Below are 18,088 nucleotides of genomic sequence, written 5' to 3'. Positions count from 1 at the left end.
CCATATTAAAATTAGAACAGTAACAAAAGTCATCTTTACATAAAACAAGACGGAGCCGCTTTAAACAAGAAGTGTAAGATTAAACTGAAAAGTGATGGTTCAGGCTTCTAATGTTGGATACAGTGGCTTCAAAAAGTTCAGACCTTTTATACTTTATTTTATCAGGAAGTGTTTCTTTCTATTTGCAAATATGCCACACAAATTACCCAACAGTATAACATTTAAATAGAAAACTAAACGTTTTTGAAAACCAAACACAATCAGACCCTATATCACAACTGCAAACCCTCCTCACAATCACCGTTTTTGATCATTCATAAAAGTGTCTGTGGTTAATTCCAATCACAGGAGGGCCTCTATTTTTTTCTATACACACTTCGACATAAGAATATAATAATAAATAGAGGGGTATGAAAACTTTCTGAACCCACTGTATAGAAAAAAGTAAAGTGGCAGTTTTCAGCAATGGAGGTAAAAAGTGCTCTGAACAATTAAAACAAGGTCAGTCAAAAAGAAAATTATAGCTTTTCTCAGAAGCAGCTGCAATAAAACGATGACACTATATTCTTGCAAGTGCCACTTAGCTGATCAGTTTCCTACAGTGTTATGTTTGACAAGTACAGAACCATTGTGTGTACGGCTGGCAGCAAATGGGAGGGATCCTCACAATGCCTGTATTACATTCACTTCTGCCCTGTGTATTGCTCGTTGAGTGAGCCAATCAGGGAAATTGTCATGTGACCTGTTCATTTTCTTCAGTTTTCCATTGATATTGCTCCAGGTAAGAGGGAGCAGTACCAGACTGTCTTTCTATGAATGAATAGAGGGTATGCAGATTATGTCACTGCATGGCAAAAGCCAAAAGCGCATCAATGAGTTATACATGAGTTGTTTGTTTTGACACTTCGAACAGTCCGTAACAACGTCTTTAAGAACCACATGTGCCTCACTTTAAAAACCTAGACCATCACTTATAGATATCGTCTAACTCTGACAGTGTCCACCAATCACACATCCACTTAGATCACCGTCACATCCACAGCTCAGCACAAACACAGAACGTCACTCGCACCAGGAATGGCACAATATAAACAGAAACAGCAGCATAATGCTCCACCCTTGTTGTTTCTTTTAAGACAAACTGGAGTAGATGATCTGGCCCGCACGCCCACTGCATCACAGGTACAACTACTTAAAAGAACACGATTTTCACTTTTTCTTTTTACACAACACTTAATCCAGGTGAGATTACACTTTCTGTTCCGTGTTTACAAAGGCCACACCCTAAACCACTCTCACAGTCACTCACACACTCACTCACTCACACACCTCACACACTCACACACACACACACACACATACACACACTCACACACTCACACACTCACACACTCACACACTCACACACTCACACACTCACACACACACGCTTATGAGTCCTCATTCATCTCTTGGCTGTCTGTCCGGGCGATTTTCCGAGGGGGCGCCGGACTGTCGCCCTCCCCTTGCTCCTGCTCCCTTTTCTTTGCTGCATTCTGTTGAAAACAAATGATTAGTTAGTGATATAAAAGAGTAGCTAAGAAAAAAATACATTGGCAGAAGCTACATTGTAGTTACGCAAATGAAACATGAAGTCAACGTCATCTATTCTTCCACATGGGAATTTCTCAACTGGTGGACAGTGTTGGGGAGAATACTTTGAAATTGTATTTAGTTACTGAATACTTTTTTTGTAACATATTCCGTTACTTTGTCTAATCAGAGTACTGTATTCTGAATACTTTCACATCGATTGTTATTATATTTATACACCTGTTATGAACTCACTCAACATTAATTAGGAACTAAAAACTGTTGGCAAATGGAGCAGCAGACGCAGCATCATGTGACACATGTGCAGCGTTTGTTTGAACTGTAGCATAAGGCCTTTTCAATCTTTATTTCATTTTAGGAGGAAAAACAAGTTCTTCATAATGTTGTGCAATATGGGGTTAAAATTGAATGATTGATTACTGGGATAATACAGTACAGTTACTCAAAATGAGTATTCTAAATACATGTATTTAGTTACTTCCCAACATTGCTGGTGGATCAGGGACCAAAAGTGGTACATAAAACCACTTTCCCTTTCAATATTTATCTACTTAAGAAGCATAGAAAGACCCGTCTCTGTTGTTTGATTCATAATTTCAGTTTTATGGGATAATTGAATGCAAACATTTGTGGGGAAAATACAATGTTCTACATTATGCAAAGAATTAATGTCAAAACTTATTTGGGTCGCGGCTTGTCATGGTACGATTATGGTCCTGACGGCATAACACAGATCTATACTGAGTGAATTATAACTTTCTCAATTTTCTTGTACTTGATACTGACATAATCCAGGAAAAAGTATTTTTGGAGTCTGGTGAGAGTACCCCAATAAAAACTACAAGTATGTGTTTTCTGAAGTTCTTCCATTTGCTGATCTCAGCCACTAATCAGCTTTCCTGTGAACCGGCCTGTCAGGCCCAATCAGGAGGGAGGGAGCTTGATCGTTTACTTTGAAAATTCCTTCCCTTTCCTCATTTTGCAACGTTATAGAATATCTTTAAGAATAATGCATATTATGCATGTTGTATTCAATTGAGACAGAGCATGTATTTATTATTATTATTTATTTATTGAATAATTGACCTTTCACAAAACCCTGCCCTGCCTCCCACCTCAAAGCAAACGTTGCTTCCAGACATTTTCCGGAAATCCTCCCAAAGAAAATAATGGACCACGGCCTATATATCGCCACTCAAAACCGATAAACAAGCTAAAAAAAACACCACCAATCAACAATCTTGTCATTTACTAAGAGTTTCATGAGCTGTCGTTGCTGTCAGATATTCCCGTGGGGTTTTGGCCACTAGAATATCTGACATGTTCACTTCTTGCCGGAGCTGGCTAACATTTCTTAAAGGGGTGGGACTTTTGTAAAAGGTCAATTACAGTCGGTATTTTGTGGCAAAACCTGCAGTGCTCACCTTTTTGTCCCACTGTTGGTGAAGATAACGCAGAAGGATATTGGTTTTCTCCGTCACAATAACTACAACACAATATAACATTAACATCTCAATTTCAAGTTGCAAGTGTATGTCCTAACTGGAGGTGTGAACTTACTCTGTTCAGAGGGGTATTCACGTGTTGGAAGATACACTGAAGGCCTACGATTCTGTAAAACATGACACCAGTTTGAACAGACTCCTTTTTATTTTGAGGAACAACAAGAAAGTGAAATTTGCAAAGCCGTACTTACAGATGCTTTACAAACGGAGTCCGCATGAAACCTACTGAAGTTACTCTTGTTGTAAACTGGAAGTCCTTTTAAGAAGTCGGCCTGGCGGAAGAGAAGACAGACAATGACTTAGTCGGCTGCCATCACAACATCAAAACACTTGGACACCACAGTGAGTTAGATTTATTTACCATTAGTGACTCAGCAGCAAACGGAGTTTTTAGCTAATGTTAGTCTATGGAAAATGTTTGTAACAGCTGCAAACCTGGCAACGGTCACAGTAGATTTTCATTTTCCCAAACTCTATTAGTCATTTTAGATGGGTGAGTGACAATTTTTGAAAGAAAAGATTGTTGACGTTCACATAATCCATCATTTTAATTTGACAAAAAATACACCACTTTATAGCCCAAAAGTAAAAGCCTGAGCCTGTTTTGTTTTATGTAGACACTAAATACACTTAAAAATGACAGCGTTATTAACCATTGCCAAGAATGCTGACCTCAATATTACATAGGCACTATATAATGGTGTCAGACAGTCTCCTCCATTTGTAGCACAATCAAACAGAATAGTGAAGTTTCTCTATGTGATTGGACATTAAAGCTGAGAGCAGTGCAGCACAGGATCATTGTTGTTGTGTCCATCTGTCACTGCCTGGACTTTAGAGCATTTGCTATGTGTTCAGGAGCCGGGCGTTTCCTCCTTCAGCTGAGAGGACTACCCACAGGTCTCTCCTGGGGAAAACCTTCACATATAAAGGCTTTCCAGCATGTGATAAAAGGAGGTAGTCTTCTTCAAGAGCAGCTGGAGGCAGGAAGATGCCGGCTGGCCTTGAAACCTGATTGCCAGAGCACTGGCAGGTGTGGCTAGCTAAAGCTAATGTTAGCCTTTACCTTAGTTCAAGCTTTTCCTATCGCCTTAGCGCAGGTATGCTACATTTAGGCCAGAGAAAATGCAGACCTGGACGGTTTTTGAGTGTGATCTGAGAGGTATACCTTCTCCATGACAGCGTCACAAATGTCCAACGCCGACTGTGTCGCTGTGGTCAGGCTGAGCCGGGGAAGTTGGCTGTGGCTCAGGAAAACACGGTCTTCTTATTGAAAAACAAATGCAGCATGTCACACGGACTCTCCTGTGTCCATCCTTTGTCCAAAAGCTACACGAAACACGCTCCACCTTCACCAAAGGTCTCCGGCAGTCATGCCAAACGTTAGCAATGCTAACCCACACAGGACTACAGCTCACGGGGTTGCCAGATCAGCAGAGCAGTGTTCAGCTTGGAGACAAAACACATAGAGCCACAGATGTTGATGATACTTAAACCAGCCCCTCTAAAGCCCAGCACCTCCAACAACACCAATGCACCTTTTACATCATTCATTTATTATATTGTTACAAAACAAGTAGCAAACAATAGTAACTACTGGCTAAATACTCGTCATAACTAAGCAAATACTACATTTCATTTCACACCTATTCATTTGTGTATCAAATGCTAATAATAATAAAGTTTTAGATTAGATTTAGCACACAACCATGGTATTTTGGTTTGTCCATTGTGTTATTATTATTATTATTATTATTATTATTATTATTATTATTATTATTATTATTATTATTATTATTATTATTATTATTATTATTATTATTATTATTACTACTACTACTACTACTACAATGTACACTACAATTAAAGTAAAACGGTTCATACATACTATGTAAGTTATAATAAGGGATTGTTATGCTCTAAATACACACACAAATAACATCAGTAGAGCTCCTTATTTGTCCAGTGAGCTATAGAGCGTGTTAGCTGACGGCACTTTCTGTCTCTCAAATGTAGCTGTAGTTTTCTTTGGGCTTGTCCTCCACAACGGTTTCTGTCGCTTTCAGGGATCTTGGTTTCAAGTCCATATTCATCAGTTTGGTGATCTTAGGTTTATACATGACACCCAAGGCCCTCGGGACAGTTTTGGATTTCAGTGCCCCTTTGGCTCCTCCTTTACCATTGAAATCAATCTTCTGAGCAGCCTCAGCAGCCTCTGTGTGCAGGGGGGAAAAGTACAACCAAAATTGGTATTGGTATTGTACTTGATATGAAGAATATTTTTCATCTTGGGCCCTAAACTGTGTTCTTTCATACTGAGTATTACTTTTAAACAGTGTTCTATGGTGAAGTATTTAGATGCTGTCAGGGACTATCCATCAGTATCAGAAATAAATCAACACGGCACGACAAATAACACGAAACAATGTCAGGTAGACAAATCCCTCAGTGTAAACTCCCTCTGTACCTTTTGCTCTGTGTTGGCTGGAGGGTCTGGGAGTCTGGGGCTGTGGACTCTTTGCCAATATCCGGATGCACTCGCCTTTGTGCCCCTCGTTCCAGGATTTTAATTTGCATTTGTTGGAACAGTAGAAAACCGACTGACAGCGGCTACATCTCTTCAGTTTAACAGATGCAGAGCGGCCGCAGTAAAAGCAGAACTTATACAATGGTGGGCTGAAAAAGTACAAATGAAGCTGTTATGATTATGCGTCTTGTGAGATATGCATTCCTTCCTCCTAACTCCAAAATGTGTACAATAACTACACTGTCCAGCATTTGTTAAGATTTGGCAAATGCCTCATTCATAATTAATAAAACATTTGCAAAGTATTTTATTAATACATAATGAGCACAAAACCAGGGATTAACCATTATATCCACACCACGAATGTGTCTAAACCAAATAAGGAACCTATCCCACAAAATGTTCCAAAACTACGACACCATCCCTTTATCGTGTTTTATAAATGATGAAAGAAGTACATGTACCAGTGGTTTACAAATGTGTTAGAAATTCTAGATACAGTGTGTTAACTATGAAATGTTATGAATAGCTCATTTGTGCACTCATACCTTCCACCGTCAGTTGCGTGTCCATCTGTTTTGTATCCATCTATAACAGGGAAAGTACAACATGAAAAGAACTTTCTTCATAACCCAGTAAGTTTCCTAGCACTTGAATATTAGCCATTATTTTATATCTATATATGTTGCCTTTTACACTCTCCCCATCTCTGCAAATACATGCAAAAGGCCACCAGAAGTGAAGCTCAGAATAATATGATCCTATAACAATAACAGTCTGACCCGGTTGTCTCTCCTTCTCTTGCTGCAGAGCTGTCTGTCTCAGTATTTTTGCCATGGTTTTTAACAGCTGCTGCCGCTCTTTGTAAGTTTCTCTCTCCTGAATGCTAAGGGCATGGTACGGGGCTGTGCTGATGCGTATGTCCTGCATGAAAACACCAGCATTATCCAATCACACAAAGTCACAATTAGAAAAGCATACAACCTGTCGTATCAAATCAAAAGGAGTGACACAAATGGCCACAAAATAGACAGAGCAGAGATACAACACGCGATAGTGATTTCAGTCAGTTGAATGTCGTGATCGCAGTACCTGATTCCAGCAGTAGTGGGCGTAGTCCACTGCAGTTCCCTCAACATTATCCACAAGAACAGGCTTCAAAATATCAGCTCCCCCTTTCACCAGCATATCCAACTACAACACAAACACGTGTAGTTCAAACCACTATTATAGCTTTACCGTGATCTTGGGCCGGGATTTCATGTCCATGTACCAGTTTCTGTCTGTTGCCATATGAACGGTAGTTGTTATTGGCGAGGGCACAGAGAGCACTGCCCACTCCATCTCCTAAAGGGACGTTAGGGTCAGCACCACCTTTGAGCAGCTCCTCCACGGCCTGAAAGGTGAAACATTAGATGAGAGTTTTAAAGTGATGGGATGGTCATCGTTTTCGGTGACATCACTTGAGGGGAGGTGACCGTGGAGATGCGTTGTGTGGGGAAAGGTTTTGTTGTGTGGAAAGTTGAAACAAATGTGGATGAAACCAATGACAAGCCAAACCTCTACCTTTATATTCAGCCTGCTGCTAAAAAAAAAGTTACTTGCTGACGAAGCCACACTAGTAAAAATTAATGAGTACAAACGTTGGATTGAAAATCTCCAATTATTCATGGACAATATGGTTAAATTTCTTTCCATGCAAGGATTGTAAACAATATCTGGCATAACTGTCATTTCAATAGCGTATCTAAAGCCATTGGTTTATTGAGAAAATAGTGGCTATGTTTTATCTAGCTACACAGCATTTAGGAAATTCTGACCTCTGTATTAGAATGAGTTTATCATCATGAGCTTCTTGGAAACACAAATCATGTGTTGAATGTGAGTAAAAAGTGTGGTGCGTCCAATGAACTGCTCTCCAACAAAGCCACATGAAATCTAAATGTATTTTTTTGCGTGGTACCATTTCATTTCCACTTGCGATAGCCAGGGAGAGTGGCGAATGTCCGCTCCACAGCAGGTCCGTCCGAGCTCCACGGGATAAGAGGAGGGCCACGATTTTACTGGCATTCTTCAAACAAAAAGCACTTTTTTTTAACCTCTTTGATATGTTTTCTTTTGAAATATGATATGTGGATTGCACCTCTTTTCAGATTCATGTGTGTAAACCTTTAGGAGTGATAATTGCAAAATAACTCTGATCAAGTCATTATGGTTTGCTGCAATTTGCCATTTGTGTCATTCGTACATGGTGCAAGTTGTACAAGTATCCATGAAATTCAAAAATCTAAGAAGAATTTTAACATGTTTGGTCAAGAATGTGATTTGATTTAAGTGATTATTTTTTGGGACCTGGTAGTCGTAGTCTCGTTCACAAGCCACATGCAGAGCGGTTTTGCCTCCCGCTCGATCGCTCGTGTCCACTGCGGCACTTACAGGGTGCTTGGTTTCCTTTGAAAATAGAAAACACGCAGAGTAAGCGTTAAGTCTGTACACAATACATCTCACATAGCACAAATTAGGTCTGCACCAATTTAGAACATATGAAATATCAAAATGTTCATGTTATTTTGTTTTGTTTGTCCTATTATATGATAATAATTATAAACATTAACTGATGGGAAAGGAATTTGAATTTTTGGTGGGGCTAGATGCAAGTTCGCCATTTTATTCTCACTACTGCCACCTCAGGTCATACGTGTAAGTGCACCTTCTATATATTAAGCTCGTGCATGACGTAGCTTCGGACCTGAAGTATCAGCTTTTTAGTGACAGTGCAGGATTTTAGAGGCAGTTGTGGTGAACAGGTCTGGGCTCATTCTAAGCATTAGGACATTGTTGGAACATGTAGAGGGAGAAAAATACAGAATTTTTACATTTTTAAACTCTCTATAGTCCCTTTAACTAATAATATTCTAAAATATATATATATATTTTTAATTTAAGCTTAGGATGACTAAAGTAAGAAACTTACTAAAGTAAGACTGAAATAGATCCATAACGAATGAAATTAATTTAAAGGATGACTTGATTAGTTCAAAATAAATTAAAATGTTTAAATACATGTATATAAACATTCAATATTCCAATATATATGTATAAATACTGGAATATTGAAATTTATGTTAAAATAAACTTTAAAGGGACCATACAGAGTTTAAAAATGTTACTTAAAATTAAGTATTTTCCTTCCCCAACATGTTCCAGCCATGTCCTAATGTGTAGAATGAACTCAGACCTGTTCCCCACAACTGCCTCTAAAATCCTGCACTCAAAAAGTTGTTCCGAAGTGCAGTCATGCACGAGCTTAATATAGAACCTGCAGTTACGGGTAAGACCTGAGGTGGCAGTAGTGAGCATAAAATGACCAACTAGCTTTAAATACTTGCTTATTTCTCTTCTGTTTGACACATGATGTTGTTTATTATAAATGTTTGTGTTTGTTTTCTCGTGGAAGTATGTAAACTGGGTTAAGCATAATAAATTGTCACTTCCTAAACCCTTTTGGTTGTGTTGTACACGAATAATGGAAATGTTTGTTTAATGTCTAAAGGATTGAAATGACCGAAAAAACGACTTACTAGAACTACTATTACAACTGCAGAAATGTTGAGTCCTCATGACTGCTCTTAGGATTTGTTCTTCCAGAAGAACACTTTTAGCTAAGAATACATAGTGTAAGAAGACCTTAAAACTGTTTTATTAATTAGACCCACTGTTTTTTCAACAGTTTCCCCCATTGTTTTTGAATTGATAAATGCGACTCTTGACTTTGTGTTTAAGATATGATTGTGTTCCTGCCGCCTACCTGGTCAAGCTTGTATACCTCGTCCCGGTCACATGCTCTTGCGTCTGGGTCTGTGATGGCATGAAGCAGGAGCTCAGTGATTTTTGGACCCACACGGCCTGGCAGAGAAGCAGCTATATGCAGTGGATACAGGCCTTTTCTCTAGAACATAGATGGTGCAGAGACAGAACAGTTCAGTTGAATCTAACTACGAGAGTACATCTGTCTCGGCGTAAATACTGTACCTCTGGTGAAAGTGGGATATCAGTGCGAGCCCCACACATAAGGAGTCTCCTAACAGCCTCGGCGTCAGAGGCCATGACAGCCAGGAACAGGACGGGCATTGGGATCTTGCACGCGTTTGGGTCAGCACCACGGTCCAGTAACAACTTCACTGTGTTCAAGCGGTCACGGTGCCTGATTCGAGAAAATGATTAGGACAAAAAGTGCACACATGTATGTTGCTTTATAATAAATTGGCAGCATAAATCAGGATACTACCAATGACTGGTATTAGAATTTAGGTGCTCAGACTATTTTATTACAACATTTTTACTCATGAATAAAATCATGAATAATCCTGTGAATTACGCACTCAATCTTCATGGCAGCCATCTTGCGCACTGTCTCCTGTGTGTCCAGGCTCGGCGTGATCCCTGTGCGGCTCAAGGCTTCGGCTGAGCGATGCATCGCCTCCTCTGTCACGTGGATTTGGAAACTGTTGACTGAGCCCGTCGAGTCAAATGCGGGGGTTTTATTTGAGACAGGAACTTTCCCCTGAAACAAAAAAGAAAGTACAATTAAAATAGTGCAGTGTTCAGTCAAATCATTTAATGATTGTCTTTGGAGTCACTTTCACAATTGTATCTTTATATTTAATTATATACATATTCTATTTGTAATTTGTAGAACATACAAACTCCACACAGAAAGGCCTCACATGACCCGGCACAACAAAAAATAAAAATGGAGACACAATGCAAACACAGTCGCTTCTATTAATGATAAGCATCGGCCACTGTACCTTAGCTGGATACTCTTTCCATTGCACACTTCCAACCACAACTTTCCCATCCCTCACTTCAATGGACCGGTCCACGCCAACATCATCCTGACTTTGGCCTTGCTCTTGTTCGCTTTCATTCACATCACACGCTATGTTGTCCTCAGCCTCCTCGCCACTGCTCTGCACTTCCTCAGTGTTGACCTCTTCTGTTTCTTCCATCTCAATGTCATGTTCTTGGCATTGTTCTTGGATTTGTTGCTCTTGTGTCTCCTCGGTCGTGTCCTGTGGATTGCACTCATTCTCCACATGGGACAGAGGTTGTGCTGGCTCTGTGCAGTGTTCGGTCACAAGCTCAGTTTCATCGCACACTTTACTATGGTGTGGGACATCTTCGACCAGCTCCTCTTCAGCCCTGAAATTAACCAACCCGACAGAAAACGTGTTACACCATTGGGGGTGGGTGATAAAAAAATTATATCTCAATTTTTTTTATTATTAAGAGCTTATTCTCAGGTAACAAGCTGAGCTTTCCTGAGGCCTCTATCACTGCGATAGGTGAAATCTGCCTGTCACTCTCAGAGTGTGACAGAAGATGATCAATGCAGCTCGAAGGTTCCACCCACCTCCAAACTGCTTTGGGGTTTGGAAGAAAAAGTCCCTTTCAAATATCCCTGAACAGTTCAGCTATGTAGGACCTAGCAAGAATATCTGAAATCAATGAAAAAGCAAAAAGCTTATGCTGGAAAAAACACAGCAGTAAGGACACTGTGTAACATAAAAAAACAAATGCTCCTAATGACCAGCTTGACACAGATAATGCTATTTATGCTTTGGTTAATCAAAGAATGGATGAGGACATAACCTATCTACATATTTGGCTGCCTTTAGTCAACATCTCCATGGCGACAAGTTGGAGATGCTCCACTCCCAGAAAAGTTACAGTCAGGTCTGAGGAGAGGTGTTGCTCACAGCAAACACACATTTGTTTGGTCACTTTTTTAAGGGACTTTACAACTATAAAAATATCTGCAAAAAAAGCTCATATTTCATCCTATTTATTGGGTGATAATGATCTGGTGTCGTTTTAAGACAATGAGAAATGATTGCAAAATGTACAATTGAATAAAGATCACAGTTGTTATTGACTAAATGATCCGATTGTATAAGTAGTTGTGTTGTGCAAACTGAAATATATCCAGAATTTTAGCGCATAAAAAACTTCCATCACAACATTGTTTTGAAATGCATGGGATTCTTGTATTAGTTTATCAGCTAGCAGTCTTAAGTGTTAATGCAAGACATGTTTAAATGTCCTGCATATGCTTTGAAGTGGGCGGGACAGTTGAGCCTAATATGAGGAGTGGCTCAGTAAACAATCCTCATCAGGGTGTGGCAAAGGTTTTGGTGAGGACAAGGCAATAGAGATGCACAGTGCTGAACACTCTAAACAGAGATGAGGGGGCATTCTTGTTTACTCATATCTGGCATACTACACCAAAGAGGTCAGACTGCAAGGGGCACATTCCTCCTGCCTGTAGTAGGAAGACCAAACCTGTGTCAATAAGCCTACAAGCACCAGCTCATTTTATGGACATTCTAAAAGATTGGAGGACTTCACTTTTATACCATCAAATTGCCCAACAGTATGTCATGACGTGTACAGGTTGTCAATGGTCATAGACTGCTCTTACTCTTCTGAGAAGACGTGACTGTGTGTCTGAACTGTTTCCATGGAGACAGGTCTGTCTCCATCCTGTGTGCCATCCGGTGAAGTAGACTCACATGGTTCCTCAGACTTCACCATCTGAATATTAATACACAAGGCCTGTTATAACACATGTACTGTTTAATATGTTCATTACTTCTGTATGCTGAAAATGAAATCAAAGACTTACTTCTTCTGATTTTTCAATATCTTGTGGGTCAGTGATGTAGAGCGAGTGAAAAGGGTAGTAGAGGACTTGACAAACAGCCAGAGCAGACATGTTTTCACTGTTCAGTTTGTCAATGTCTACTCCTGTGTCCAATAAAACGTTAAGCACATCGTCATGGCAATTCACCTGAAAGAGCATGGAGTAAAAGTGTTGGAGTGATAATATAAAATGTGATATCATTACTTAAGATAAAAACTTTTCAATAATAAAGTGAAAACGCAAATTCAAGTTCAACTCTCTTGACAAAGAAGACGCCAAACTCTTTGCAAGTTTGTGGGTTATGTGAATAGGTCTGTCCTTCACCTCATTAATAACATATCAACTGTTTTAGAACATAATGAGGTCACATGAAAACAAGTAAATGAAGGAAAATGATTTAAGACAGCAGATTACCGCAGCAGCCATCAGCGCAGTGTATTTAAGTGCGTCTGCCACATCTGGATGAACCTGTCCCGTGAGGACAATGTGTCTCACAGCCCTGTGGTCTCCTTGAGACGCCAGTTGGATCAGCAGCTCTGACCTGAGCTCCAGAGGTCCTTTGGGTCCAAAGCCTGTCCGCTTAAGAGCCAACACAGCGTCAACATCCCAGCTCAGGTTCTTAGCCTGAAGCCTGTTAGAATACATTATCATTGGAAAGATGGTCAAATGATGGTACACAGGTAACTCTTGGATCAGTGACAAAGAACTAGCATCAGTTATGGATCATAATGAACAAAATGATCCCTTCACATGTGAGATTGAGCCAGTTTGGTCATTTTGGAAAACTTAAATATCACTTATAAACACTCTCTCCTTTTCTGTGTAAATAACAAGAAGGAATAACAGCGAGAAGAGGTTGCAGCTTTTGAATATGTCATAACCTGTCCTACTGCATTGGGGTCTGGTATGAAGGTCATTCAGCTGCAGATAACAAAGCTCTGGTAGGAGCAGTAAAGGCTCAGCTCTGACTCTTCCTATTCTGCCCACAAACTGTTTTCTGAGAAGTATTGCGATGGCGATTATTAAGTACGCAATGGCATGTGCAATGGCATTTACATTTGAGAAAAGACTGATACATAAACACAAGAATCACATTTCAGAAGATGTTTGCAGAGCAGGATTTATAAGACAAATCAAACCTATGATTGTGAATATGAGCCTGCATTCGCGCCTCTAAAGGCAGAGTGGACAGTGGATCCCTTTCATAGCCTTGGTACAGGTTGACATCTGGCTCCCACTGTTCTCCAAAGAAAAGCTTATCCAGCACTTTCCTGCGACCAGGCGGCAGAGGCAGGTGGTCACCGTCATTCGAGAAGTATTCAATCCCAGAGGGAAGAATGTGACTGTCATCGAAAATCTGGTTCATCTGGTGAGAACAATAAGATGTCAGATAATTGTGTATTGATTAATAATGATTAATACCTTCCAGATATACGCTACCTTGGCATATTTTTGGCTTGTAGGCGACAGTGGCACACACTCTTCAGTAGCAGTAGGAGTATCCATATAGGCAGCATACTGAGGGAAGTCCTGGATGGTAAAGCCCTCCTGCAGAGTGGTACAGAGCCTGAGCAGGCGCTCGTTGTGCCACAGCCCCACATCTTGATGGCCGTTAGGATATGTCAACACTCCGGGTCCAAACCTCTGGTCTCTGTGATACAAACCCTGACGGCACAAATATGATGAGACTAAAAAAGTTGGGAACCTTTGCACTAAGGTGATGTAATCCAAAACCAAAATAAAGGAAAATAAATAAATAAAGGACATATAGAGTTCATAATCCATTTGGATGCTTGAATTGTATTATGATGGTGCTGACTGTATGTGGTGACATTGGTGACCTGTCACATTCTGGAGGGGTCTGTAGGTCGGAAGGTGCAGTGTGGTTGTGTTACTGCGTTGTCGGCCTGCTGCATTTGGGACTGACTGTGATCGTTGTGCTGGGGGCTGTTGTCACGCTGTCGTCCATTGCTCCACTATTTGCTGTTACCACAACCATGTAATTATGACACACTTAAGGGTGGGAGTCTATAAGTCTGTCTTCTTCCCACTCCTTTTTTCGAGTTTGAAGATGATCATAAAACTAAATGTAAACATAAGAATATGCACAATATTTGCTAATGTACAGTGTTTGAATATATATCGTGCATCTGTTCATGTACCAAGGTTGCATATAACCATGCACATTTGCATGAATGAAATTATCATTTATTTGTAACTCGGAATAAATAATAACCTATCTAATCTAATGTTAAGTTGAATCAATTTAAGGAGCCAAAAAAACTTTGAGCCATGACATACTCAAGAAAACACCCCAATACTCCATTTTACACTGTGTAGATAAAGAAAATTATGATAATCAGAAGAATCTCATTCTATGGCCAAAGTTTAGGTCTTTGCGGAGCCTGCCGGGGGACATGACGAGGATTTTTTTGTCCATTGCGAAATAACGCAAAGGTTTTGCAATAAAACGCAAAAATAACACAATCATATTTGGGTAGAGAACGAGGCCGCCTACAGCGTCTTCAGCGCACAGACTCTACAGCTACGCAATCATCCTCCACACGCCATGGAGCATGAAGGGGGGAAATTAATTTACCTTTATTTCAAATTGGGTTTAAAATACAAAGAATCAAGATTAGTGCTATCCAACAGACATGGTATTAATGTAGCTTTAAAGACATCTTATTACGTATTACATGGAAGCTGTACGAGGTCTTGGAGAGTGTCCCAGAGTCATGAGAGGCCATCTTGGAAAAGAATTGTTATAAGATTTCAGATTAGCACAGCTAGGCCCCGAGATCAGGAGAGAGGGTCACGACCCCTACCTATTTCTAGCTGATTGTGGAGGTGTTAGCCCAGATTCCTGCGTTGTGCAGCCCCACGTCCCATCATGGACCTCATAACCTACATAATACAGATTCAGCACCTGCACCTGCTGAGCAGCTCTTTCAGCGGAAGACTGAGACACCCGCAATGCAAGAAGGAGCGCTACCGCAAGGCCTTCATCCCCACTGCTGTTAGACAAGACTGTAAACATGTGCAATAACCCCTTTGCAGAATACACACAATAATCCCTGTATTTACATCACTTATCTGCGTCACTTTATCAACCACTTGCACTATGATTAAAAACCTGCACTGCTAATGCTGACTAACACATTTTTGTTATAGTCTGTTTATTTTATTATTTACTGCTTATACTTTTGTCCCCACAAAGTCCTTGGTAGTCATTGTATATAAGATGTCACTATTTACTGTTTAATTGTTTTTTTCTCACACTTCCTGCACAGCCTGAGGGTGTTTCTGTTTCTAAGAGCTGAATGTAACTAAGTACATTTCTCCATTGTGAGATCAATAAAGGCTATCTTATCTTATCTTATCTTATCTTATCTTATCTTATCTTATCTTATCTTATCTTATCTTATCTTATCTTATCTTATCTTATCTTATCTTATCAATGTTCAGTCAGCCTCTGCGCAAAGCTGGTCTGAATTTACGATCAACTATCCACCAACCCAGGGGTGAATAGGCCTAATACTGTAAATACTGAATTCATGAATTCTTCAACTTGTCGTAAGAGTCAATATGCCAGATAAAGCTATAGGTCCCCTGAAAAAGGAGTTTGTTGTTTGAAGTCTCCTGGTTTGCCTTCTGTATACACCGTTGTGGGCCCTGACTCTATAATCTATGGAATCTTAACGTTTTGAAAGGAATTATGGAAATAAATCGATTCTTCCATGATATTCTATTTTTTTGGAAAGGGGCTGTAAATAATTTTGAATTCAACCAGAACCGCCAGGTCGGAGTCATCACGCCTTGAGTTCCCCTCTTTGCCATTTAGCTCAGGGGCACAGCCGACCGTGTCTGCTGGCCAATTCTTTGTATGTTAAACCCAATTCTAAATAAAGATCAATGAAATTCCCCCATGGTCTTGACGGGATGGGTGGAAGCGCTGGTGTGTTTCCAGACGAACCTGGCGCTGCAGAAGAGTGGGGAAGACGCGTAAAGGCGCAGGCAGCTATTTGGGGACAAGCGACAAAATTCACCCCAGGGTTGCGTTACATCGCAAGGTTTTGCGAAAAAATTCTCATCATGTCCCCTGGCGGGCTCCGTAGGCTCTTGATTACCTGAAAGTCTGATCCATCGGGGAAAAACTGCTGCCCGTACCCCTCCTTTCTGTTCAGGTAGAACTTGCCGATGAACTTGTGCCCAGATGGCCAGCAGTGAAGCCCATCTCCATGGCGGAAGTCTTTATAGAAAGAGCCCTCGAAACACTGAACATGACACAAGCACAACACATTTTTAACGCTCTCACCGATGAAGACTTTCTCATAATAAACTGCGTTACCACGTTACCCATGTGTCTGCATTGACGTCACAGTAATATATTACCTCTCCAGTTTTCCAGGTGTACTTTCCTCTGCCGTGCTTGAGGCCGTTAACAAACTCTCCCTCGTATCTGGAGCCGTCGGACCACTCCTGCACACCGACTGCTGTCGCGGGCTCTCCGCCGTGTGGAGCTGCTGTCAGCCCGTCACCTCGACCCGCGATCACAGACACTATTCCTGCAGTGGCAGAGCGCATCCTCCCCGGGACGTGTGGCAGAACCAGTCATGGAAACGTTCTGGTGAGTTAGGAAAAGTTTGGTGAGAGTTTAGGCCAAATGTCAGGTTAGAGCTAGAGATGTGACTTTATGGTAAACAACAGGGTTGCCACGGCAACTGTTGTCCTGGCGTCTTCCAAGCGGAATTTGGCATATTTTGCTCATGCGTACAAAACTCCTGGACCTCCTTGTAATTCAATCAAATAACCCCAGAATTCTACCCCAGCTCGGGACACTGTGTTTTACACTGCGCCAAAAAATAGAGGAATAAACTCCCAACACTTTACACCTTAAGCTCCACTTTTCTGCCCAACAGGTTTTCTGCTGTGTATGGTGTAGGCTAGTTCTGGCTGTGATGGACACAGAGCTACTGGCGCCATCAAGTGAGCAAAAGTTGAATTACAAGAATGATCAAGAGAAATAGGAGTTTTGACCCTCGGTGCACTGTGGCCGAGCGGATTACACCTCGAGCATCTACGCAATAGGCACGTCCACCAGGGGCCGGCCTCGCTCCACAGTGTCCCGGCACCGGCGCCAGGGACACTCCGTGTAAGGCTCGTGGAGGGCAACGTGATTTGGAAAACGTGCAGACTCTTCGGTTGCGGGTTCGAGCCCGGGCAGGGTGACAATAGCACAAGATTGTATCAATAAAAATATTTCTCACATGTTGGTGATTTAACCTATTTGTTGTTTGTCTTGCTGTGAAAATTAGCAAAACAAACTTTGTCTTTTTGAGTCATTCCATGGAAAGTGTTCAGAAACTCAAAGTTAGAATTATGGTTTGTTTTCCGGTGCGTTCCAGGTAACTGAACTATTGAAGACGTTATAATACTCACAATTGTGTACACATAATTAGAAGTTTTATTATGTAATACAATACATTTGGACAACATAATAGAGTAACAAAAACATGGTATTTAATAATCAAGCAAATAAAGAAAATAAATCCATACAAAAATAAATGGCTCACGAATGTTTGAAAAATGAACACACACTTTGTAAAAAAAAAGAAAAAAAAAAGAAAACTTGAAACAATTTTTTTGTAATAATCAACAGTTAAAATGTACACCAGATCAATAAAGATTAATGCAAAATGATCATAAAAAATGTAATGTGGAAGAGCTTCTTAAGTTTTGCTTGTTTGGTATTTA

The 18,088-nt window shown here is 40.5% G+C and overlaps 2 protein-coding genes across 2 annotated transcripts; both read right to left on the bottom strand.

Annotated features, from left to right (window-relative positions):
• Nucleotides 1-152: 152 nt before the first annotated feature.
• On the bottom strand, nucleotides 153-4,508 carry LOC306976573 (DET1- and DDB1-associated protein 1). Its single transcript, XM_079574547.1, has 6 exons — nucleotides 4,267-4,508; nucleotides 3,290-3,370; nucleotides 3,154-3,205; nucleotides 3,018-3,079; nucleotides 1,328-1,535; nucleotides 153-1,294 (listed from the first exon to the last, which is right to left on the bottom strand). The coding sequence occupies exons 1-5, from the start codon at nucleotides 4,273-4,275 to the stop codon at nucleotides 1,431-1,433; spliced, it is 309 nt and encodes a 102-aa protein (XP_079430673.1). The 5' UTR covers nucleotides 4,276-4,508; the 3' UTR covers nucleotides 153-1,294; nucleotides 1,328-1,430.
• A 472-nt stretch (nucleotides 4,509-4,980) lies between these two features.
• ankmy1 (ankyrin repeat and MYND domain containing 1) lies at nucleotides 4,981-16,951 on the bottom strand. Its single transcript, XM_079575466.1, has 19 exons — nucleotides 16,727-16,951; nucleotides 16,462-16,608; nucleotides 13,772-13,996; nucleotides 13,471-13,697; nucleotides 12,746-12,962; nucleotides 12,314-12,478; nucleotides 12,110-12,222; nucleotides 10,437-10,830; nucleotides 10,008-10,189; nucleotides 9,658-9,829; nucleotides 9,434-9,574; nucleotides 7,978-8,076; nucleotides 7,589-7,696; nucleotides 6,899-7,021; nucleotides 6,718-6,819; nucleotides 6,408-6,549; nucleotides 6,174-6,213; nucleotides 5,566-5,774; nucleotides 4,981-5,313 (listed from the first exon to the last, which is right to left on the bottom strand). The coding sequence occupies exons 1-19, from the start codon at nucleotides 16,916-16,918 to the stop codon at nucleotides 5,105-5,107; spliced, it is 3,207 nt and encodes a 1,068-aa protein (XP_079431592.1). The 5' UTR covers nucleotides 16,919-16,951; the 3' UTR covers nucleotides 4,981-5,104.
• Between the last annotated feature and the right edge of the window lie 1,137 nt (nucleotides 16,952-18,088).

This window comes from Gobius niger (genome assembly GCF_951799975.1).
Source record: "Gobius niger genome assembly, chromosome: 17".
Lineage (NCBI taxonomy): Eukaryota > Metazoa > Chordata > Actinopteri > Gobiiformes > Gobiidae > Gobius > Gobius niger.
This window is presented reverse-complemented; position numbering and strand designations above follow the sequence as displayed.